This window comes from Ptiloglossa arizonensis, chromosome 1 (genome assembly GCF_051014685.1).
Source record: "Ptiloglossa arizonensis isolate GNS036 chromosome 1, iyPtiAriz1_principal, whole genome shotgun sequence".
Classification (NCBI taxonomy): Eukaryota; Metazoa; Arthropoda; class Insecta; order Hymenoptera; family Colletidae; genus Ptiloglossa; species Ptiloglossa arizonensis.
This window is the reverse complement of record NC_135048.1, coordinates 13,325,229-13,351,656: the sequence shown is the minus strand read 5'-3', so window position 1 is coordinate 13,351,656 and position 26,428 is coordinate 13,325,229. Positions and strand designations below refer to the sequence as shown.

At 41.9% G+C, this 26,428-nt stretch overlaps 1 protein-coding gene across 1 annotated transcript in view; it reads left to right on the top strand.

Annotated features, from left to right (window-relative positions):
- LOC143145849 (uncharacterized) overlaps nt 1–24,661 on the top strand; it is a 33,119-nt gene extending 8,458 nt beyond the window's left edge. The window contains exons 3-7 of the mRNA XM_076309621.1: nt 1,041–1,172; nt 14,442–14,544; nt 14,606–14,792; nt 21,548–21,629; nt 22,117–24,661. Coding sequence (XP_076165736.1) covers nt 1,041–1,172; nt 14,442–14,544; nt 14,606–14,792; nt 21,548–21,629; nt 22,117–22,263 — 651 coding nt within the window. The 3' untranslated portion in view covers nt 22,264–24,661. The remainder of the gene's footprint in view (nt 1–1,040; nt 1,173–14,441; nt 14,545–14,605; nt 14,793–21,547; nt 21,630–22,116) is intronic.
- The last annotated feature ends 1,767 nt before the right edge of the window (nt 24,662–26,428 follow it).

Genomic DNA, 26,428 nt, shown 5'->3' with positions numbered 1-26,428 from the left:
TTATAATCAATTCCTTAGATTTGAATCGGTGAAATGTAGTACTTATTCGGTAATTATGACGCGTAGTTATTGTATTATCTACCGAAGAAGATGGTAAATGTAACGGTAAAATTTATAATAACTCTCGCGCAAATAAATAACCGAGTGATTGTTTTCCTTTTATCTCCGCGCTATTGTATTTTCCTAATAGTTGGTGTTCCAAATATCGATGTAAAATCGATATTGCTTCGATGACAATGGTACATGGTTTTTTTTTTTTTTTAAGGGTGTATACATTTGTATAATACATCGATTTGACGGACAATCGTACTTGTTCTTGTTGCAAAAATGTTATCGGAATGTTCGACAAGCTGCGGAGCGTTTTCAAGGAAAATTGTTGTTTAACGAATTTCGTTTTTCTCGGAGTATTGATCTCGAGCGTGAGTTCGCGATAAAACGGGAGGCTGAGTTCCGTTTAAATCTTTAGCCGGATTTTAAAATCTCGTTGGACCGCGATGAAGGAGGAGCCTTGAAAGCGGGTTCTCGATCGGTCCCGGATGCTCGCTCTCTAAAACTGTTCGGACAATAGGGTCTCGATAAGGACGCAGTAGAATCAATCCGTGCAGTGTCAGACAGGCGAAATCGCCGGAGTACAGAGTCGCCATTGGCGTAGGCATTTCCCGTTTCTGGTGGGGCGAAAAAAAAAAGAAACTATTCCGCGATATACATCGATATTTCTCTCTGGGTTGTTATCGGGTAACGGTGAAGAATTTTAATTAAATTTTGGATAAAAATTCCGAACTGAATTTGTCCGGTGTCTCTTTCTATTTATCGGATTTTTCAATTTGTGGTAATTTTTCAATCCCCCGTATCGGGAACTTCGGATGTAAATATCATATTACGGACAATTTTACGAATGTTGCTTCGAAAATATTTCGCGCACGTTAGAATCTCGTTCCACCGTAAACGATTGCGTGTAATATTTTTCGGTAATCGAAAAATCGGGCTTACGAGCTCGAATATTTCTCTCTCTCTCCATTTTTTCTTCTTCTTTTTTTCAGCTCCAGAAAATCTTGGAGAATTATTCGCCTTGGGGTAAGCCTGGAGGGGGTGCGCCTTGCGCAGCCACCCTTAGAAAGAAAAACGTGCCGCTGGAGCCCCCGGAGCCACCAAGGTGTCAGAATTTCGGTCAGGTAATGTTTCAAACGATTTATAGAGTATTTAAACAACCGAATGCACCCCAGACTCGACTTTTTTCGGGGCGGGAGAAAAAATCGTTGGAACAGAATGGAACAAACAGACTAGCCATTGTTTTCGCTGTATTTTTACGCGAATTCGTTTCTATCTGATCAGATAACAGTATTCAACTTGAGATCCAAGCTTTTCCCGACCAAAAACCACTCTTCCACGCTCGCTGTTTTTCGATAAACACGCCAGTTTCGTTGCAATTCTCACGTTTTAACGTCCATTTGTGGATCACTCGATTTGTTTTAATCAGCGAAATATACTCGACCCGATCAACAAGTTTTCCGTTCAAGCGTTGTGTAACACAGTTCGTGTCATCACTGACGGTTTTCTATCCGATTATCAAATATAATATACAATGCATAATAATACAAAACCGGAGTGTACTGCACATCGAAAGTTCAAAGCACGCTATAACCAATTTTCATCGATTGATCTCTGACTGTGCTTTACGCGTTTCTCGTATTATTATTACAATTCATTTGTTGCTTAAAAGAACGTACGAAATTTCATTATGTTTTATTGGAAAACCTTCTACGGTAAATGTTTTCCGATTAAACATTTCAATGTTCCATCGTGAACATAAAATATTTAACGAACGCTCTTTGTTTGTCAAATTTCGCTAGAAAATATTTCAAAATGGCTCGCGACAGGTCGGTATAAAAATCCTGATGTCTCTACACCAATGCGCGGATCGACAAACGCGGATATTCTTTCACAAATTGGATGTTATTCATTCATTACACGCGGCGTTAAATTGAAAACGCGCGAATCGATTCCACATGAGGGACATGTACGCTATAACGGCGCTCTCTTTTTCAATTAATCACACGGCCGTGCTTCATTAATTAATTCCTTACACCGGCGGCTGCGTTCTCGCTCTGGTTGAAATAGTTCGATCAATTTTTATCGCGTCTGCTAGGCCGGGAATTTTTACAAAATAATGATCGACTTTTATGATCGGTTACTTTTGTATTTGCTTTCTTTCGAATATATTTTACAGGGCGATTCATGACACGGGGTCGATAGAAATGACGGTTAATCGTTCGTTTTTACAGAACGTTATTTCGATGATTTTAGGCAAGAATATTTATAGCAAACGAATGGGCTGAAATTATCTTCAAAACGGTATACAAATATTTAAAACTATCGTTGACGCTATTCTATTGGGTTGTTCGTAAAGTCATTTCGTTTTCCAAAATGGGGAATGTATAATTTAATGAAACGTTTGTACACTCTAAAAAAAATCGTGTTTCATTTTCATCGAAAAGAACGAAATGACTTTCCGAACAACCTAATACTTTTATGTTAGGAGATTGTAAGCGCGAAGTGAAATCAGTTCGAGTCCAAATGAATTGGCCGCTCAAGGACACGGGCATTGATCTACCCCCTCTCTACGTTATTTGGATATTCCCTTTCTATTTCTGTTCTCTTTGCATCAATCTACAAGGGTTTAAATATGGAACCCATTTGGATTTCTTTGACTCGAGTCTGATACACGATTTTTTTAAATCAATTTTTTTTTACGTGTAATATATATTTGTATTTTGAAATTATAGAACAATCTTTCCAAGTATATTTTATGCGATACATTTCTAATTTGAAAATTACCTTTCAAAGATTCAAACTTCAATGAAAATAAAGTAGTGTTACAAGATGAGCGATCACGAACAGGCAATCGATGTCAAGTCGAAGTGCTTGAATTCTTTTCATTTACGTCGAATGTCCACTAAAGTCTTCGGGATAAAGTAATTTTTTTTCACACGCGAAAGTATCGAATAATTGAAGGAAATACGCGGACAATAGGAATGCTCGGCATCATTTAATATATTCGTGTCTCGAGGTTCTTTTTTTTCTATTCGAGTGATTTCCCCGGGAGGCAACGGAACGCTCGAAATTCGTTTACAGACGCATGAATTACTGATTTTCAATCCGGGCGTTTCGATTCCAAGCGTCCCTTTAAAATATACACGCCGCCAATAATTACCTTCTTGCCTTCTCGTATTATTGAACGGGTGAGCAAACACGGATCCCAAGCGCTGCCTCGCTACAGTTCCGCTATAAATAAACGCTGCAATCTGAAATTACAAGGCTACGCGGTGCTTTTTTTCATCCCGAGGTGGAAGTTGATTTCGTTTTCGTGCGCAACGTGCCGCGTTTCGCATTCGTTAACGATGCTGCCGTACGCTCGGCTCGATGCTCTGATCTTCGTTCCATGGAAAAAACTACTGTTGCGATATTTTGTTAGCGTTAGGTCGAGCACGATGGTTCGCAATGTGGTCACTCGGTCGACGAAATCGCACGTTGTCGTTTTCGTTTTAATCCGAAAAAGGAAACGAACCGTGTCCCAGGGATCTCGAATAAACCCCCCGAACGTATAAAACATCACGATATGTGACTCCGTGGCGTGAACGATATCTCGAAAAGTGCCCTCGACATTCACGGGGCGTAGTATTCGGTGAAATTCAGGACACGAAGATCTACGTGAAGTAATATCATTCGTCCGTGTGACGTGGCATACGAATACAATTCTAAAATGGGGAACAGGAGGGAAGCTTGAGCGCGAAATTAGGCCGGCTGTTTTTGCGAAGGGCAATTCGCGAGGAAGGATGTCGTTTCGTAGCCTTATTATCCTGGCAAGAACGAGAACCGTTATTGCCGCGAAGAAGGTTTCTCGATTGACCGATAATAACCGTGCAAACGTTTGCCCTCCGTGTGTTTCAAGCGACGCGAACAGGCGTCCTGGTCGTGATTCGAGAACTAGTTCCGAAGACGATTTGCAATTCAAAGTTTAAAAAGTGGTGTGCGCTCGTCAGCTGCGCCCTGCATACTTCGCCCTGGGTTTGGAACGTGTGATTGCGCAGGAAGCACCACGCCGGTGATCTATTGTTACCTTGTTCGGTAGCCAGTGTCGAAGACCTTGACTATTTATCGCTTCGAAGACTCTTTTCGGCTGCAAATTAACGGGACAGAGACACTCCGTTCGCATCGTGATGTCAGGGAGGTTCGAGTGTATCGCACGTGGCTATGACACGTGAAATGTCGACTCGTCGATGGTCCCACAGTGTCCGTGGACGCGGACAAAAGAGATGAAACGAAAACAAACATAGACAGATACGAACAAACGGGGACGAACGGTGACAAACATGGACAAACGTGTATTTCGACGATTATAAAGTCGATTCAAAGTAGATTCGAACGTTGGTATAAGCAAATGTGTACTTGGACAAGCATAGACAAACACAGCTGAACGTAGACAAACTTAACTAAACCCGAATGAACTAATTTGACAGTCACCTGCATGTCTTCTCACGCCTCGATCAATTCCTTTGCGACGATAAGAATAATATTTTATTGACGTTTTCATTTGTCGAAGAAATACGAAATTGGTAGCTACATCGCGAATAGCAATTTATTCAAGTACATTTTCGCTACCTTGTAGGTTCGCTCCAATTTTGAACCTTTGTATTGTACTGTTCCGCATTCCGTACAGTTTATTGCTCTCGCAGGCGATTTTATATTCTGTAATTCCAGCTTGCCGCCGGCGAATCTTGTGTTTTCTTTTCGAGCAACCCTCGGAGAACAGTCTCATGTAAAAGAAAGGCCATCCACCGAACTTTCCATTTATCCATTATTCACATCTTCATTATCGGATATATTAGGTCGACACATAAGCAATGCCGTGTTTTATCTTACGTTGAACTAACACCGACGACTAGTTTGTAAAGAATGTATAGAGAAACTTTTCATTATGTTCTTGGAACACTCCTTTCTATTTTTTATACACGTTTCCAAGGAACTAGTAAATTGTTCATTTCTCAACGATCCTGTTTATTATCAGCGGAACAACGAGAAGTGCTCGTTTACGCGCAGTTTCATTTCGCAGATTTGTCTGGCAATCTTTTGAAAAACAGCGACCATTGGAAAATGGTGCATCATTTGTTACTCGAATAAATCTGACACGGATCTAACGATCTATTTAAAAAAATAATCATGCATATTTCTCTACCAATTACTTGCAAGAAGTTGTTTTATTTTTAATTTATAGAATCGTTTTGTCCATAATCGTCGAAAACGATCGAATCGTTGTCGTAGAAACTAACGTAAGTGGCAAAAAGTAAATTTCTTTAGTATAAAAAAAAAATTTATCCGACTTATAGTTATTAGCAAATTTTTGTTTATGTTTACTCGTATATACGATTAAGGATCGAATGAACGAAACGTAGAACGGAATTTTCTATTTTTTACGTTCACTCGATGAAAATTCGACAAAAAATAATTCAATTTTATAGAACATCCATTACGTGCCACCTTTTAGTTCATTGAGAAGACTATTTGCCACTCGCTTTAATTTGCAATGACTTAACGTGTCAATCTGAACTATTTTTTGAAATTTCTGTTTCTATTTTTAGATTGTTACAGCAGGGATTAAAATGAATGAAAAAATAAAGAAAGGAAAGCAACTAAAATATTATCTCTGGTATTTTCACGAAATCAATGTGAGATATTATCATCGTTGTATTAAATATTTTTTTCCTAGAAAAATAAAATTGTTTAATCTAGCACTCACGCTACTTTCCACAGGAATACATTAATTCTATTCCATTCTAAAGAAACGAGACAGAAAGGTCTACTATCCAATCCGTACCTGTGGTCAGCAATTTGCTGTCCAATTTCCTGAAAAACAATTCACAGATTTCATTTGCTGCATAGGGTATTTTCCACGAAATCAACGCGAAACAACCAACAATGAAATTGAACTCAAATTACCACAGTATCACCATTGCCTTGTTAAACATTTTTTTACCGAGAAAACAAAATTCGTTAATTCGACACTTACGTTATTTTCTCTAAGAATACCTCGATTTTATTCTTTTCTGAAGAAAAAAATTCTGTTTCTCGGAACTGAAAGAAAAAAATCTGCTATCCCATTCGTACTCGTGGTTAGCAATTTGCTGTTCAATTACCTGAAAAAAAATTTGCAAACTTTAGCTAGTACGTATGGTATTTTTCACGAAATCAACGTGAAATATACAACGATGAAATTACACTCAGATTGGAATATACAACAATGAGATTACACTCAAATTCGAATACACAACAATGAAATTACACTTAGATTGAAATTTACAACAATAAAATTACACTCAGATTACCACAGTATTACCATTGGTGCATCGAATGTTTTTTTTTCACCAAAAGACAAAATCCATTAATTTGGCACTTACTCTACTTTCTTCGAGAATACCCCGATTTTATGCTTTTCCAAAAAAAAAAAAAAAAATTCTGTTCCTTGGAACCAGAAGAGAAAAATCTGCTATCCGATTCGCGCTCGTGGTCAGTAAATTTCAGTCGAATTTCGCGCGAAAAAAATTCACAGACACTACCAGAAACGTTACTGCGAATCGTCGACGGGAGCATCGATCCTGAACTTCGAAAGTGAGATTACTCGGGAGGTCGGTGAGCGACAAGGTATCTCATTTCTAATTCTCGGAGCGTCTTTCTCGATATTTTTCCAGGAGCCCCGGTACGCGAAACTTTCACCAAAAGTCGCCTCTATCGCGTTTAATGTCACAAAGGCAGCGTATCGGGAAAGTAGCCATTGCCAGATGCTCGGATAGCGACAGTGGGTCGATCGAATCACGACAAAAGACGATGGAAAGGCCAAGTAGGAGCGGTCATCGTTATCGTGCCACGGCTCGATAAAATCCGGTGATATCATCGCCGTCACCTCGACGATGACGTTGCATTTCATTAACATCTCAAGCGACCTCGAGCACGAAACCATTCTATCCGTTCGTTCATGGAATATGTATTAACGGTCGTATCGATTGGCGTCGATATTCTTTACGCGGCGTAATGACAGCTTGTTAACAAACTTCGCGGATAATTCTTAATCGTTTGATAATTTGCCGAGGATAATTTCGTTGCCGGGGAAGCGGAAAGTTGCGTAAGTTTAGATTAGAACTCGAGCCTCGTGTCGAGACTTCATCGTTTCGCGAGATCTTCCCCTCGGAATTTCTTTTTAATTGAAATTTTATTCGTTTCGCGGAACTCTACTTATCCGAAGTAATAGGAATTACCTACCTTGGTAAGAAAAACTTTTTCGGAACTTTTTACCGTTTATTCCGCCAAACTTTCATTATACACCGGTCCGTTACCTTCCATTTTCACGAAGAATCGATGGTAATCGATAGTAATACATACATTTCTCGATAATTCACCCGATACGGAGTACAAGTTTTCTCGATCTTTATTCCCGCCACGGAATCAATGTTCCAAGTTAATTTTCTTCACCGAGTCGGTTCGTGGCTCCGAACACGAAAATGTCGTTCGATACGCTGAAACGTGTAACGCAACCTCGGGAAACGATCTTCGACGAGTGGAGGGAGTACCTTTCCAAGGTAGTTTTTAATTTTTCAAAAGCGACCGGGTAAATTCTTCCGCGAAATTTTTCGAACAATTGCTTCTGGACTCCGTGTCTCGATCGTAGCGTTAGGTTTCGTTCCAATCAACCTCCTCTTCGTTACATTTCGAACTGAGCGAAGTTTTACCACAAACCGTTCGAACGGAAACTTCCATTCGGCATTGCGGGATCGTACGGTGGTCTAATCCAGTGCATCCAGTCGTTTGTACGACAATAAAATTACATTATAAACGGTTCGAAATGATCCGGGTTTTGTCGCGACGCCGGGCGCAAGAGGCATTTCGTAATGGACTTTCGTTGTAGGGTGAACGTGAAACATCTTTCTGCTGGCAATAACGCGGATAAAGAGAGAGAACAGTCGACACAGCCGAGTGTTCAGCTCGTTTCCGTTCGAACCGTAGACGTATCGTTCTCCGATCACGTAGACCCGGCAACGTTTCGTAGCGAGAAAGTCGATTTCTCTTGGCGACGCGAAAATCATCGCATTGAGGAATTTCTTCAGAATTTCTTTGAAAAATTCTGAAGAAAGATAGGCGTTGTGCCGGCCCCTTGCGTTTCGAGGATCAGGTATTGGTCATCTGGACTCGATCTCGTACGTCTGTGTACATTCGAAAATACGATCGTGTTTGTAGAGCTAGTTTTAGCTCTTTACTTTACTTGCCATTTTTCGACATCGAGATCACATTCTATTTAACGACGCAAAACTATAGGGTATTGTACCTTAATGTTTAAGAACCGCTTCAAAAATGAAACTCGGTACCGAGATCTTGTATCTTATGTCCAAACGTTTAATTTAGGTCGTTCGTTGAGCTTTCGGGTTAATCTTGTTCGAAGTATCAGCGAAAAGTTTCGGTGTTTGTTAAGAGCTAGGAAACCACAAAACAGATCTTAGTTCTACCTATTTATTTGCACAGGCAACGTTTTTTTAAGAAAGTCGCTAGGCTAAGTTTTATGGTACGAATAATACAATCGGTCAAGATACTCTGTAAGAAGATTGTAAGATAGGGTCTCTCGGATTAATTAGCAAAATCATACACAAATGGGAATTAATTGTAAACAGTTGTCCAGAACTTTGAAGTATTACCATACTTGCATGTTTAGACATTATGCAGTATATAGATACTCCATAACGTTCAAAGAACATCGTAAGATAGGGTTGGTCGGATTAGTTAGCAAAATCATGCACTAAATGGGAATTAATTGTAAACAGTTGTCCAGAACTTGGAAGTATTATCATACTTAGATGTCAATACACTCCGTAGCGTTCAAAGAACATCGTAAACTAGTGTCTCCCGGATTAGTTAGCAAAATCATACACTAGGAATTAATTGTAGGAATTAATTGTAAACAGTTGTCCAGAATTTGGAAGTATTATATTACCATACTTGCGTGTCAATATACTCCATAACGTTGAAAGAACATCGTAAGATAGGGTTTCCCGGATTAGTCAGCAAAATCACACACTAGGACTTAATTGTAAACAGTTGTTTAGAACTTGGAAGTACTATCAAATAGGCCGCACATTTCCCTCGCTGTTTCATTATTTTCGAAAACATCCCGCATATTAGTGTACATCTTGTTAAACACATGCCGGTAGATACATCCTGTGCATCAAGTGCAATGATATTCAGCGCGCCCTCGAAGTCGAGGTAGTCGCGATGCGGATGTAGGAAACGAACCTTGGAAACTGCTTAATATGCTATGACGCCGTGTGCTTAGCTGGCGCCTCTTTGGCCGTGGGGTCGTCCCGGTCCCGGTGGAGTTCCTTGGAGGGATCCCAAGTTGCTGGGTGTGCGCTTCCTCGAATCCCTGGTACGCGTACTCCTTGATTGCGTTAAGCACGAAGATCCACGAGCGATCAGCTTGTTACGCTCGTTCTCTTCCTTGTGGTTAAGCTTGCTTGAAAATTAGGGAATGTTTACACCAAGTGTTCGCGACAATTTTCACCGGTACGCAATTAATTCTAACTCCGTCAAAATCGACCCGCTGGCAACTTGTTTATTGCTTTGTACATAGAAGCGCAGCGAGCTAGACTCGAGATTCGCTACCACTTCCCCGGAACAGAGGTTTGTAAAGAGAAGAGTCTCGTGTTTTTGTAGGTGAAAGTAAATTGGCGCGCAATATTAAAATATTTATGAGCTTCTGTGCGCGGCTGCAGCATTTGCTAGTGAATATCCCTTTTGTTTACTTGTACACTCCTTTCAAACGCATGCAGGTTGAAATTTCGCGACAGTTATTTATGATGCCCAACGAATTCCGTGGTTTTCACTATTACGCCACTCTGAAAGGTAAATGCTGGTGGTTCAGATCCGAGTTAGTCTAATTAGGTTAACGCGGCGCTGTGTACATCTGCAGGTTTGTACGAGGAGACTATAGATGACGTTGTGACGGATGGAATACGGTATAGTGGGGATGGCCGCACATCGTGGCCATAACCGTTTGAGTCCCAGGGGGTATTGAAAAAATACTGTCGAAGAATCCCGAACAGCGCAACCGCGCTTTCTCTAAATGAGTACGAGAAGGCCCAAGCGGCGCGAGAGCGCTTCTTTTATTTTACGTCGATGAATCCCAAGCGGCGCGATAGCGCTTCGTTTATTTTATAATCAACCTCATCGTTTTAAATACATATATAATATAATCTACAAGGAAAGAGTTAAGAGCAAAGCAACGAATCGGTTAGATTTTATTTCGAATATTATTTTTGAAATTGAGTGCGAGTGGACGAACGAAAAGAAAGCACGCGGTTTGGAAAAAAACATTTGGTTTAGTAAAATTTGTCACAACGTAACTTGCGACAATACGTAGTCTTCAGTATCGAAAATGTAATGAAAAGATCACATTCAATTTGTGTGCAATGTAAAAAAGGAATTCATCCAATATGTTTTGATAAACATCGGATGTTACAAATTATAAGTATCACACCCCATTTAAATTCTTTGTTCGAAACACAAAAATATTTTTAATTTGTAATTCGTTATTTTACGAAATACATCTGTATTATTACATATGACGTGCTGAAAGTTTGTAAATATTTCAAGTTTCGTTCGATAAAAATTATTGCGAAGATAGCAATGAAATACAAAATGTTTTATTTTGTAATGAATCATTGCAATATTATTATAGTATTGCATCTATTGTAAAATGTATTATTTACATTAAAAGAAGGAGCCGTGTGATGTACTTGCGTCAGTAAATCTGAGCGCGCGAATTCGACAGTCGGTAGCGCACCGACAGTTGTCGACAACTCCCGAAATGTGTTGGATTTTCTCGACATAAAATCTGAACAGTGCGATCACGCTGCTTGGGACTCAAACGGTTAAAAACAGAGTTAATTATTGGTCAGATTGTCGGATAGCGCAGTCATTTGCCTTTCAAACGAGCCCGACAGCATTAAAATACGATGATTTTTAACGATGTTATAGCCATTATAGTAGCGCAGACTACTCGTTTGACCATAGACGGGGGTCATACTACTTGTCCGATCACAGACGGGGGTCATACTACTTGTCCGATCACAGGCGGCGGTAATACTGCTTGTCTGATCACAGGCGGGAGTAATACTACTTGTCTGACCATGTACGTCGAGTACTACTTGACCTCGAGTAACGAAGGAAAGGCGAGGACCGAAAAAGCAAGGACCTCGTTAAATTGTTCTAACTGCGTTAAAAATCAACTCATTTTTTTGCTCTTGCGCTTGTTTGAAAGACAAACGACTGCGTTATGTGACAATCTGACCAATAATTTACCAACTCTTTTTTTTATGTCTAATTTTCTGACCATACCACCGCAATTTCGATGTATCAAATTTGGGGGTTCCTCAATTTTGATATATCAAATTTTTTATGGGCCACCTTGGAGGCAAACAACTGTTAGAATTTGACAACCCCCTCTTCAAGTGGCGATTTCCTTACTTGTGTATCGACCACAATCAAATAGGCCATAATGGGAAGAAAGTGGAAGGATTAAACTTTAATTTGATTATTGTGGCAATAGTCTGGGTTCAGTATTAACAAAGTGGTTGCTGTTTGAATTCTACGTTGCTACAGTGTTCGAGTAGCATGATCCGCCTATGGTCAGACACGTAGCATGACTACCGTATATGGTCGGACAAGTAGTAGGGCCTGGTATATGGCCTGGCGAGTGGTATTACATCCGTCTATGGTCGGACAAGTGGAAATGCGAGTGTATAGTCAGGCAATTATGGATGTATGCGTGTGTATGGTCAGATAAGATAAAATGCGGTTGTATGATCAGAAATTTGACCTTAAGTAGTCAACTGATCCGGCTAGTGCGCGACCGTATTCCACACGCAATACCCAAGTCGCTTATGATCGAATTTACTCGTGCAAATAACCTCCACGTAAATGCGATCAAATCCAACCATTGTGGTGCTACTCATCGACGCGTAATTTCACATTGACACGGTCAAAATGCTACCGGTACGTCTCTCGACATACATATCGTCAACGTGTTACCTGCACGTCCTTTGATATCGATACCATCGACATCCTGTCGTCACGTCCCTTGACATCGACATCGTCAATACGTTGTCGGTACATCCTTTGACATCGACACCGTCAACATTCCATCAGCACATCTTTTTTACATCGATATCGTCAACACCTTGGCGGCCTATTTCTTGACGTCGATATCGACTTATTGTCGGTAGGTTCTTCGACACCGACATTGTCGTCATCCTGTCGGCTCATCTGACATCCACACCATCGATGTGCTAACTACACGTCCTGTGATATCGACAACATCGACTCGTTGTCGATCCATCCCTTGATATCGACATCGTCAGCATACCATCATCCTGTCGCTTGACACTGACATCGACTTATTGTCGGTAGGTTCTTTGACACGACATTGGTGTCATTCTGCTGGTTTGTCTCTTGACATCGGTACAATGACATCCTGTCAATTCATCCCTTGACATCGACACAATGACATCATGTTGGTTCATCCTTAGACATCGACACAATAACATCATGTCGGCCCATCCCTACAAAGTGACACAATGACATCATGTCGGTCCATCCCTTGACATCGACACAGTGACGCAATGTCAACTCATCCCTTGACATCGACACAGTGACACAATGTCAATTCATCCCTTGACATCGACACAATGACAACATGTCGGTCCATCCCTTGACAACGACACAATGACATCCTGTCGGTCCATCCTTCGACATCGACTTAACATTCTCGATCGGTCGATTCGTTCCTCGACATCCACATCGTGAACACGTTGTCGGTAGGTCCTTCGACGTCCTACGGCATCGATCCTCGTGATTGCTAAGCTCTGTATCAACACTCGCAGCCATCGTAAAAATAAATGCAACGACCCGGGTCTGCGTCGACAGGACAAGAGCCGGTGGTTTTTCTAGCGGGCGTCGCGCATCGTATACGAGCATCGACAAACAGCGTTTGAAGTGGAAATTAACGCTTACATTAACGTGCTTGCGGGACATGGCGGCCGCGTTTCCGTGGAGACGCGGCTCGAATCGAGCCCTGCCTCCGTCTCGTCTCTCGGCTTCAGACCGCGCCAAACGATCCCGCGGAGCGAAACTCTTAATTTTTAATTAACCGCCGGTAGCATCCTCGAACGGCAGACACATAACCGTGCCGCGTTACTGCGTAATTGAACGATCCTCTACCGACTCGCTTCCGCGGCCGGAAAGTTTAAACTGAAATTTATTACCGCGTTCCACTTCGGGCCAAGTTTACTTCTTCCTGCGCGCAAGCTCGTTCGCGCTACACTCTTTTCCCTATGTCCCTCTCTGTGCAACCGTTCTTCTCCATCGTTCAACCGCTTTGGTACCCGTGCTACCTGCACCGTCCGTCCTTGTCGATTCGTTGTCTCTCCGTCTCCCGTGCCGGTATCCGGACACGGATTTATGGCGGATGGATTTATGGACGGTTTTCTGTTTTTCTTCATAATAAACCGGGCGGCCTTGTTGCAACCAACCGGCTAACTAGAGCGACATTGATGGATGAACATTCCGGCCGCGTTAAGTCGAGCCACGGTCCACCTAAGTGATTACTGATTACTCGATGATAAATTCTTTCGGACAGCTCTATCACCCTCTTCCGGGATTCGTTCTTTGATTTATCCTCTCTTTCTTCTGTTGTCCTCTTCGGTTGATACGGTGCTCGGGGAGGGAGGTCGTTCGGAGGAGATCGTGGTCGTTAGCACTGTTCCGTTCCGGCTTCAACAAAGTTCACGTTGACGCGGAGATCTGATGGAGCAACCGCGATGCTCTCGGCGCGGGTTAATGCCGATCAAGATATTATTCTAATTTCAGTTTCATCAGACTCCGGGTCTACGCTGACATTGACTGAACTGTGCCGCAGCTTTCATCGAGATTCGATTTAACGCTCATCCTGATCAAACTCCAATCCTAGCTTCGCTAGAACTCGGACCAACGCCTATCTTCATCGCTCTGTAATGTTAGTTTCACCCTGGGCTAACTGTAGACCGATCTAGAACGACACCGATTCCGATCGAACTGCAACGATAGCTTCATCAAAGTCCACGCTAATGCTGCTCTCGATGGGATTACAATACCGGTTCCGTTAGGGTGTAGATTAACACATCGTATACGTACGCTTTGTATTTCAACTAACTCGTTTCATAGACAACCCATAGAATTAGATGTTTATAGCTGCACAAACATCAAATCATCTACTTTTAGAGATACTCAGCACCCAGCACAAATTGGGACGAAACAGGGTTCTGTTCGGTCGAGTTTGCACTGGGTTGTACCGTGTTCGATTCTTGCAGGGTTGGACGAACAACACGACGATCGAGAGGCTGCATCGAAAGAATATTCATCCGTTGGCCGTCACGGACATGAACAAGTTCTTCGACGACAAGGCTGAGCCAGGTAAAAATAGGTTCTCGGTGCTGGAAGGACAACCGGTGTTCTAGGCCAGTTCGTTTCTCAGGTATCACGACGGATATGCAGCTGGTGCAGGATCCCAAGCATCGTTACAACGAGGAGGTTCAGGTGTACGAATTGACCGGTGGCGTGGAACTGGTACCGCTTTTGACCAGCAGACGTTATTACTCGCAACCACAGAGCACTCGTCACGTTGCCACCGACGCCACGCGTCCTGGATACACGATAGACTCGTACGTATCGCACGGAAAATGAAATTCGCTCTACGCCATTTTTCATCCTTTGTCTCCCGTTCACCTCTAATCCTCGTTGGTGTTCCTCGATTCTCGCTTATCTCCTTTATTAAATTATTTCTACCGGAAGACACTCTTTTATTTGCTCCGTCTTGTTAGTTATTCGAAGAGTGATCTACGGAGCTTCGAGTCTCTGGAGATGGGGTTCGTTTTGTTTGTTTTTTATATTATACAGGGTATCTCACCAGGAACGAGACGCTTAATTATTTCGTTTTCCCGATGATACGGGAAAGTTAAAGTGTAGACTTGTTTTTGAGGTAATCTCGTGCCTAGATTTACTACTCTGAGAGAGTGCTCGAGCTACGAGTGCTCTTTTCTAATTTAGAAAAAAAGTAAAGAAAGCTGGAGATCCCGTTTTCAATGGGACACCCTGTATGATATCCGTCTGAACCTTTCCAGGGCACGGTACTGTTTCGTTGCATTAATTAGATTCAAAAGCTTCTTTCAGAAACGAATCTTGCAATTACTCGACTTACATTATCCGTGAGATGTACAGGGTGTTCTGTTTCGATCGTATCGTCGAGATTATTCGTGACGTGGAAAAATGTTTCGATCGAAAGTCAAAGGTTTACGAGGTAAATATTATTCAGGGTGATTCGGAAATACATGTACGTACTACAGGGGACGAATTTACGCGACAAAACGAATAAAAAATGTCCTATGAACGTACATCCTACATACGTTAGTCAGCGATTTTTGAACGATCGAAGAAAATATTCAAAGTGGCTTCTTCGTCGACATTTTTATTTCGGAGTTGTTTAAAATCTATCGTGTATTTAATTCATTGGAATTCATTAAAATCATTCGTGGTTTCTCTTTCGAAAGCCTATGTACTGTGCGGACCTGAAAAGTTGACCTCTGGAAACAAATTGAGATTCGTGTGCCAAGTAATCTATAACATAGTAATGTATTTCCCTTGAGAGATTATTCTGTTAATCCGGTATGAAAAAATCAATCTTTTGTCAACACTTGGAACATTTTCTTCGATTATCCATAACTCGAAAAGTAAGGTACATGGAACATACTTTCGTAGAACATTTTTTACTCTCTTAATATATACACTTACCGTAAAGTCAGTGTATACTATAGTACTTAATACAGTGATCCTTTAAATTGAATCGTTCCTTGTAGGTATCGTTTCGGAATATTCGTAAGATTCGCGTTCGAAAAATATGAAAAGAATGACTCGTATCGATCAAGGTCGTCCAAGGTTATCTCGCCACGTGACGTCCCATCTTCCACGGAGATCAGAAACAGTTTGTCCAAGTTACAATCCGAATCGAGTCTCGAGCCGTGTATATTTGCGCAGCAAAGCGTTCCCGATGCGCCGTACCGATATCAAAATGCGACGAGCCGTGAGCCTACAATGCAGGTCTGGTTTAGCGTTGTTACGGTCCTCAGGGTAAAGGGGAGTTGGGGGGGGGGTGGTGGTGGTGGTGGAGAATGTAACTACATTACAGGTAATCAACCCACTGACCTGAACTCTCGCGACCTCGACAACTTCAGCGCTCCCCTCCACGCGTCCCCTTCCCCTCGAATGTTTGTCAACGTTAGAATCTGTCGGTCTGTGTACTCGTCAACACGGTTTTCCTTGCCTCGGTTCGAAGGCGTTCGGGTAATTACGCGTTGAAAAATCGCTGGAGACGGCCGCCCTCATCGAGCGTTGTCTTTCATGCCGCTTACTTTCCTTTTACTTTCTCCAACCATTTTGACAGATTGCTTCTCTCCTCGTACCGTCGTGCACCGATTTTCCCACGAGCTCCGCGAAACAAGAAACCGTCTACGGTATTTTCACTCCAAACGGATGGTTACCCAAAGAAAAATTGCCGGGACGACGCGACGTTAACTCCTGGTCTCGAATACGCGCTTCGATCCTCGCTGTTCGTGCCTCGTCTTCCCGGTTTTTGTTATTCCTCGAGATTAACCGAAGACCGTCGATTCGTCGAAACATTGAAGGATTCCCAACGAGAGGAATTTTTTTACCCAACGGTGTGTATATATATATATATAGATAGATATGTAAGTCTCCCTTTGTAACAGTTTTCCGGGAGCTTCTCACGAGTGGATCCGAAGCGAGAATAACTTTTTGAAACTCAACCGTGCGAGATCGAGTTCCACCCTCCTGATCGAGTTATTTCGGATTCGTTCCGTTCGAGGAGTCTTCGTTCTTTGTGTCTGACCACCGTTGGTCTTCTCTACTTGAAACGGTCTCGGCAGGACGATTTCTTTTTTCCACATTCTGCACCACGGTGGATATTTTTCACGTTTTCGGCCGAGATGGGCAATAAATCGATGTTGACAATCTTTATTTAATATTTACGTGTGTGCATCGCCGTCGAAATAGGTGCAAACACGTTCTAACGGTGAGTTTCTTCGCGCGACGAAAAACTGTTTTATATTTTCGTTCGTTCGGTTTGTCGTCACTCCAAATAAATTTGTATTATTCACGCATCGAAGAAATGGAACCGACAGAATTATTAATTAATTATTTTGTTATTTTATTGTGGCGGATGTATTACAGACGTGCAAACGTATTCGAGTGTCTTTGTCCAGCGACGAACTATTTCATACATTTTCTTATTTCGATCTGTTATAATTTCAAACAGACTTGAACCGTTTATGCACCGTTCGAAGAAATTAAGCCTTCAGAATTAATGTATTAACCAATTGTTTCGCTATTTTATTGTGGTAGATATACTACGTGGGACAAGATATTGTTTCATCGTGATATGGCGGTTACAGACAGGAACACTGGGAGACTGATGTATAATGAGACACTTTGATAGCGTTTAATGGAATTCTGTATGAAGCGGCCACCGTGGGTGTTACGTTGTTTATAATACGGTCGGACGCCGCGGGGCACCGCTGCAATTAATCACTGTCGATTATCGGCTGCTTCGCGAGAGCGAAATAAAGAAGAAGTATGGCAAATTTTTAATTCCACTACGTTCCTCTATCTTCAATTATTATCGAGAAAAATATGGAGACCGTTTCTCGACGATTGTTCAGTTGCTCGACGAGGTTGCGCGAGCGAAATTCTTCGTTATAACAATGTTTATCTATCAATTACTCGGTTGAATAATTCAATTAGGTAGGACGTTCTTCCGAGTTTGTTCACCCTTTCGTTTACAAGTAAATATTTCTCTTTACCACGCGAGTCACTGCAACCGTCTCGAGGAGACTAATTCTCTAATTTGGGAGGTGCGTCGTTTCCTTCAGCCAACACGCGAGGTGCACATGTTCGAGCTAAGTCCTCGCTCCGCGCTCGCTCCAATTCGCTTCTTGTCTCTGTTATAATGAACACTTTCTTTGGAGAAGGTTCCTCGAGAAAAGAATAGACACCCGGACAATGTACTGCTCCTATTTCCACCGACTTCTTGCACTGTTTGCCTTCCAACAGAGGAAAATTTGATCCCGTGTTAGTCTCGGTCCTTTCGAACGATTTTCTCGTGTAAATCCTTGCGAAGCGAAACTGCGACCCTGGACAGAGTGTGTTTGGACGTCATTACAATCCCATTTCTCTATTTCGAGTCGTCTTTGAATTTCTTTCGGTCGATCCACGCGATTCAAAACTAACATTTTCACCGTCTGGAAAGATTTATATTGCATTAACTTTCGCTCGAGATTACGTATTTTGGAATTTATTCGCGAAATACAATGATAAGCGTTGGATAGAAAAGTTCGTTGAATCGATAGTCTATTACGAATCTTTGATGTCACAGTGTGAGAGTATTGTTACTTCGTAGCGATGTATACGTCAGACGTTCACGGAGATCGTTCCTGTTGTGCGGTCGGCGATGTAATGCTTCCGCGCATCTTCGTCGCGCAGCCGTCTGGCTCTATGACGCGCGAGACGGAGGAGTGGGGGTAGCGTGAACTGGGTCACTTGTCCCTTACGTGGCATGAATCGCTGTCACCGGGTGTATACTTTGCACGGTCGAACAGTTACGAACTAAGCCTTGCGACGCTTTAATACGATGAAGATTCGACTTATTCAGAAAGTTTCTCGATTCATAAAAGTTCCATTATTCCCGTAGCGCTACTTTTTACTTAATTTATACACCGTTCCTCTTCTCGCGGAGGGGAGAAAGACTGATTCTCAGCCGCAAGAAAGGACAGCGTTACCAGTCACCCGACGTAGAATAAGGGAATCGCATTCTCGTCAGAGTTTCCAGCATTTTATCTGCATAACGCCTCGCATAAGCACCGTTATTAAGGGGTAAACACCCTTAGCAGACTGGCCAGTGTACGTGTCACTAAAGCAGCGTCGTGCTTATCCTTTCTTACGTGTTTGGGGCAGCTTAACTCTTTGGAACTAACGCGCACACGTACCAGGGAATTATTTCTCGCGTGCACACGAATCTTCGTATAATCCCTAAAGGATTTTTGTAATTTCACCCTCCTAATGCGGACTCTTTTAACTCTCGGGGCAAACAATAAACTACCGGTGGACAGCCAGAATTTCGAAGTCTCCTTTGTGAACCAAGGCACATCGATTTATTTCTCTTGGGAAGTAAAATTCGCGCCTTTTCTGGGAATTAATTTACTCTGCGTTGGGATTTCTGTAATTTCGTGCTTTTAGTACGACTCGTTTTACATTCGTGGGAAAGTATATCGCGACGATCGAATTAAGTTTTAAAAGTTACATTGGTACGGTTTATTTATTTATTTATCCTTAAGTCGGTTGATTGTATTTTTATTCACGAGAAAAACATCGATAAAAGGTTCGTAAAACACTGTTTTGGGACACTTGTGGAAGAACGTTAATACGACCTTGAAAAATAATTCTTCGACGACGATAGAAATTCCATCGTGGAAGTTAATTCGTTCGACGGAAGTTTGGCAACAAGTATCCACGAATTGTTTCGTATATTTTTATCGTAAACGACATTCCTCTTGTTCTCAGAAGCTTTTCTTGTCTTTCAGTGGCTCCCTTAACGCGCTCTCACATTTCATTGGGATGCTTGGCAACCTTCCGAACCCGATGTGCCAATGAAAGTTTTATAGACCGTGGGAAGCTTATCGAGGAGATGGAAGAGCGTGTCGGTTTCTTGTTAAGATAGAAGTTGCGGTTAGGTGACTTTTCGCAACCAATCTTACGAAAAGCTCGATCGAATTACAAATCGTTTGTACAATTTCGTTTCTACGCGTCTAAACACTTTTCTTTCATAAAGGGTCAAAATTTAGAGTACAGTCGAATTTCTCGCGTAAAAATAAATCAGAAACGTGGAATAAAATTTTTTCATAAATTTGTTCACTTTCGAGAAAATCGACTCGAAGAGCACGTGGTGATTTATCTACCTCGTCTAACTACTATATTGTGTTCCCCTTACTACTTGTGTTTCATCAACCATTTGTAAAAAAATGCAACGAAGACTAACGAATAAGGTTCTCCACGAATTTTCAAAATCGATTTTCCTAAAAACGAACACTTGTACAAGAAAATTTTATTCCACATTTTTTATGTATTTTTTTCCCAAACAATTACTATCTGTTTGAGTTCGTTACAAATTTTGCCTCTTTCTCGAAGAAAATAGTATCGAGGTATAACGATCGAGAGAACGTGATCGTTGGTTCGTAAAGGTGTGTTTGAACTCACGGACGATAGAAATTTTTCTTTTCGTACGCGTATACGTACGTTCACCGGAAATGCATTCAAAAACAGGCGATTCGGTCTCGCGACAGTAGTATTATCGTAAGTTTTGATATGCATTGCAATGAGTGTCACGGCCATTATCCGAGCCGATGAAATCACAAGTTATTGTTCCGAATATTTGTATCGTCGTTCCCTTTGTGTTTCACGGGTGAAAGCTCGCGCGCGACGAGCTGCAATTTCACCAGAATTTCCAACGCGTACACGAAGCAATTATAGACTGCAATTTCAGCCGTTTTTGATCAAGTATTTGACGATGTCTGGTTAAACTTCTCGGCGGGAAAACGTCGCGCGGGCACAGTCGTTCGCCTTTGAACGCGAAAATCGAAGGTGGGATCCGACGCGTGGCGTCGTTACGTTCAAATTGCAGTTAATGGAGTCATTTCGCTTCACGGAGTCGCACCATTCCGCATTGAATTACCAGCGAATAAAAGTAGAGAAGAAGTAAACTCGTTTAGAATACGCAGCCTTAATACCCTCGCAATCGTAACATCGCGTATTAGTCACTTTACAGTGCTCGTAGTAATTTGTAAATTCGTCGGGACACGTAATACTCGAAAACTCAATCGATACGAGAGACGTTGAACTTCAACGAAGAACTGATCGTTAAGACGTTTCGTGTCGCAACGGAGAACATTTTAAACGTAATTTTCGAAGCTCGCGGCGATACCGAATCGGTTGGACAACTTTTACTCGGAGTAATTTGCAAAATAATGCACGCGTCCGAAGCGACAGAGAAATATATGGGTAGTTAAACCGTGCGCGAAACGCTTTTTATTAAAGACAAACCACCATCGTTCGCGCTGTTCACTTCTCCTTTACATCATCCACCACCACCGTACTCGTTACGAATCTTTAGCGTGCGTTCTGCTCGACGCATCTGGTTACACCTCGCTATGCGACATTCGGTGTACGCGATATTTTAGAAATCACTTTCGATGAAAGTTGCGCGAATTAACGAACGCTTCGAGAGCGTGTAAAAATTGTAATGTGAACGAGACCCGAACCACGAGAAACTCATCCGTGCCGCTTTTGTCGGCAGATTACGACCGTTGGGAGTCGGGAATCGCGAGTATATTGCCGAGCTCGCCGAGCAAATGCGACGAAAACGGGAGAACGCGCAGGTAAGTGTAGAATAATCAGAAAGAAACGTATAATAGAAAATTATAGGACCGATGTTACGTCGATTGTCGCGATACTTCTGGCGATCGTTAACGTTTTCAGTTACGTATTAGCGGCGCCCGGCTGGTGCCAAAGTGAGCGCTAGATATTTTGGCCGCTCAAGGTTATTCGATGTTAAATCCTACTATACCTTTCAGCTGTTCCACGGTTTCCTTTTTTCGCGCAAGCTCGCCAATACGTGTTCCCTGTCTCTCAAATCCAAAAGCGCGTTTCGAAAATACTATGTATTTAGTATTATATATACAACACCCGTTTCAAATGTAACATTTCTACTTTTATTTAACTCTTTGCTACTTAAAGCACAAAGAATGCTATAGTTGTTCGTTCGGTGACCAGAGAGACCTTGTTGGTGGTTTCGAGCGGTCAAAACATTTGGCGGTGACTTTGAAGCGAAAACTCACGTGCGTACAGAGACGATTTTCGTTCCAGGACGAACGACGAGCGGAACAGGAAAGCTGTCGCAGGCACTTCGATACCTGGAGAAGGCTGTGGGGTAGACCGGGCCACGGTGCTCCCATAGATCATGCTCATCGTAACAATCTTCACAACATCCTCTATCGTCCGGCCATCTATTGAATTTCGGGTCCGCGTCCGTCCGCGTTCTCCTCGCTAAACTTTTGCGAAATCCCTTTACGCGATGAAAAGGATTGCTGCTGCGGGAGATAATAACGGTCGGGAGAGTTTGCAATAGGAGAACGGGACGACGAAGATCCGTCATCGCGTAACACGGGGGAGCAGAATGAACGAAGCACTCGTGGCGTGTACCACGCTCGGGACGATGCGTGATAGATTGTTACGAAATCGTTCGTGTCGTTCGCGATGAAGCGAGGAACTGGCGCACGGTTAGGGAAGTTGGTGTGACGTAACAGGTGATGTAACTTCGGAAGAGGAAAGATGGAAACGGCGAGGCGGCCATGATAATACGAAGCACCGTATGCCGTATAATTAATTGGCGGTTTTGCATAGAAAGTACCGCGGTCAGAGTGGCCAGAAACGGAGCGAGTTAGAGGTGAAAGTTGGAACGAGATCGGGTTTTCGGGCCAGGTGAATATCATAATGACTTTTTACTGCGAGAGATACACTTTAACTGGCACTTAATCGCAGAGTGAGTTCGTAGATTAAGTTAGTAGTTATAGACGAGGTGGACTCGTTACTAGCAGGATTGGATATTAATTAGAAGAGGTTCGTAGCGCAGCGTAGTTACGATATTATACGTTGGAAGTGTATCTACTAGTTTTGTCAAGATTTCGTGTAATCGCTATTTTTATTTTCATCGAAGAATCTAAGGATACGGTTAATTATATTACCTATCCACTGGACATGGTTTTAAATGACCAACGAACGTTTTAAAGAGGACGAGTCGAATCAAGATCGAATTGGGTTCTTTGGTACAACGAAGAGTCTTTTTTGTAAGAATTTGACGTTACAATCGGGGTGAATCTTTTAAGATATCCCGAGGTCTAGTTTGTTCGTTTAGTATTTTAAATCAATTCCAAGATAGATTCTAAATATTTCTCATCGTTGTAATTCGGTAAGGGAATGGCGTAAAAGTATCTCATCTTTAAGAAAGAAATGAAAATCCAAAGAATAATCCTGTTCGGGAAAGGAAAATCAGAACGAACGCGAGGTAACTTACGTCGAGATGCGTGTGCTATTAAATTTCATGAAAGCCGAGCAAAAGCGTGGCAAGACGTTCGATAAAGCAGAGGCATGCTACGATTGACCAGGCCTCAAAGGAGCAATCTCTGGTAGAACGTGGTTGTGTCGGACCAGTCGATGGTTTTTAAATTTCATGAACACCGTAGAACAAGAAATTTGAATACATATACAAGACGATTGTGAAATAACTGAGAAAACTTTTGGAGAGTTCTTTGTTCGCTCTATCGACGAAAGAAAGATCATACAAACGTAGATCCACGAATGCATTATTTTCGAGTTACGCACAGTATTCGAGAACGCTATATTGGATGTTATTTCTCGAATGGAACGTCGAGCACGTATTAATTCACTGTAACGCTACAACACAATGTGATCAATCGTACTCAGGTATCAAATAATTATACGAATGGCGGTATTAGATTGCAATTAGTCATCGATTGCAACGAATGGATGTTTTCTAGTTAAGCTCGGGTTGTAAAATACAATTCGAAAATTCCTTCCATCTTAATTTCTGTACAATACGTTGCAACATTTTTCTTCCCTTCGTACAACGTTGCGTATATTTCTTCCCTCTGTGCAATGTTGTGTATGTTTCTTCCCTTTAAAATATGTTGCGCGTTCTTCTAAAATATCGTACTTTGTTTCTTTGCGGAGAACAAACTTGTTTCTACGGTTCAACGGATTAGAGCCACGATTAAATTCTCGAAAATTCATTCGAAATATAACTATCTAATAGTTGGAACTGTCGCTCGAAAACAAAGCTACACGGTTACACGGGGAAAAAGTTTATTGGTTACCTCGGTTTGCGAGCATCAAAGAACGGGGGGCATTTCGTCTCGTAAAACTTGTTCGCAATATTGCATGCCATGCTAAACAGAAAGCAGGTATGCGTCTGAACCCTACGTTCGTACGTATGCTCCGTTGTCTAATATTCCAAGGAAACGCTCGATGAAAATTTCCTTCGGTGCAATGTCGTTCCGTGGATCGATGAAATTGCTGTTGAAAGGCTTCGTGTTGACACAATATTTGATCGCAAGACAAACCTTGTCTTTTTTGTTCGAACGAAGCTATACAAAATCGCGTTCCAATATAGTGTGAGTTTATTCTTTAAACGTAGACAAGAATACTTGCGATCCGATAGTACTGCGATCTGATTCGATCGGAATAGTCGAGAACCTTCGATAACATTCAAAAACGTAGAACGTGTATAATAAATTGCTCGCCTCGTTTCGATGGTGAGAACATTAACACTCATCGAATAAATAAAAGTTTGAAACAAGCGTGGAAGTTATAAGTTTTCGAAAATAAAAATAGAGTAGTAGAAAAACAGAACCCTTTTTAATATTCTGTATAATGTGTGTACCTAACCTGGATCTGAGAATAACTTGAACAAGACTCGATCCGATCTTTTTTAATATCCTGCACATCTAACTCGGATATAAGACAATATTTTTCAATATTTCACAATACTTAACCAGGACTTAACTGAAACTTTTCCAACATTTTGCTTGGTTATAAAACTGTTCCAACGATCACGATCCATAATGGAAGCACAAGGTTCTTCGTTTGTCTTTCTATCAGCGGTGTGGGTTTGATTACTTGTATCCTTCTTGAACAACATCTCGTCACTTCCCCTCTTCGAAGATACTCAAACTTTTTCAATATTCCGTAACAGTCCATCAACGATACAATTGTATCTAATTATTCTGATCAATCGTGAAAGCACAAGATTCTCTTCGATCAGAGATTCAAGTTTACCTATTTGAACCCCCTTTGAGGATCATCACAATTCCCCTCGTTGGAGATAATTCATGACACAATTGTATCCAATTATCGTAATCTATCATGGAAATATAAAATTTCCATCGATCAAAGTCTCAAGTATGATCTCTTGGGCCTAACTTTGAGATAACTTTAACTTTTTCAATACTCCGCATTAGGAGTATTCTATCAACAATAGAATTATATTTAATCACCCTAATTAATCATCAAAACACAAGATTCTCTTCGATCAGAGCCTTATGTATAACTATTCGGCTCCTCATTCCGTACTAGCCCATAAACGATACAATTACATCTAATCGTCCTAATCAATCCTGAAAGCACAAGATTCTCTTCGGTCAGAGATTCAAGTTTACCTATTTGAACTCCTTTCGAGGATCATCACACTTCCCCCGTTAGAAATAATTCATGATACTAACTTTGGGAATTATCTCGACAGTTTTACCTAAAGGTAACTTTAACTTTTTCAATACTCCGCACTAGTCCATCAACGATACAATTAAATCTAATCACCCTAAATAATCATCAAAACACAAGATTTTCTTCGATCAGAGCCTTAGGTATAACTATTCGACCTCTCCTTGGGTTCCCCATACTCTTTCAACACTCCGTACCAGTCCATCAACGATACAATTACATCTAATCACCCTAAATAATCATCAAAACACAAGATTTTCTTCGATCAGAGCCTTAGGTGTAACTATTCGACCTCTCCTTGGGTTCCCCATACTCTTTCAACACTCCGTACCAGTCCATCAACGATACAATTACATCTAATTATCCTAACCAATGGTGGAAACACGAGACTTCCTTCGATCGGAGCATTAGATACGACTACTTAAGGTCTCCCTTAGGGAATCGTCACGACGTTCCCCATCCTCCGTCGATAGAGCCGCATAATGCGCTAATTAGACGTTAATTGGTGTCCAAGGCCCGGTGGCTCTGGCGCGACGAGCCCGCTCCTAATGGACGCCGCCAATTTAATTTGGACGTTGTTTGGCGGCCACGACACGGTTTGTATTCCTAAACGCGTACCTTTGTCTCGTCGCCGACCATAGAGAACCTCGGTACCATCCTTTCCAGGGCCGCGTTGCCCTTCCCCCGCGGGAAACCAACGGAATGCTGGTTTCGCTTCTCTCTCTCTCTCTCTCTCTCTCTCTCTCTCTCTCTCTCTCTCTCTCTCTCTCTCTCTCTCTCTTCACTCGCTCACTCACTGACGCACACACAGACGGGCGCACACACACCTCCCTGGTCACGATCCCCAGGTCCGAGAGGCTGTATCCAGCCGAAAGCTACCGCT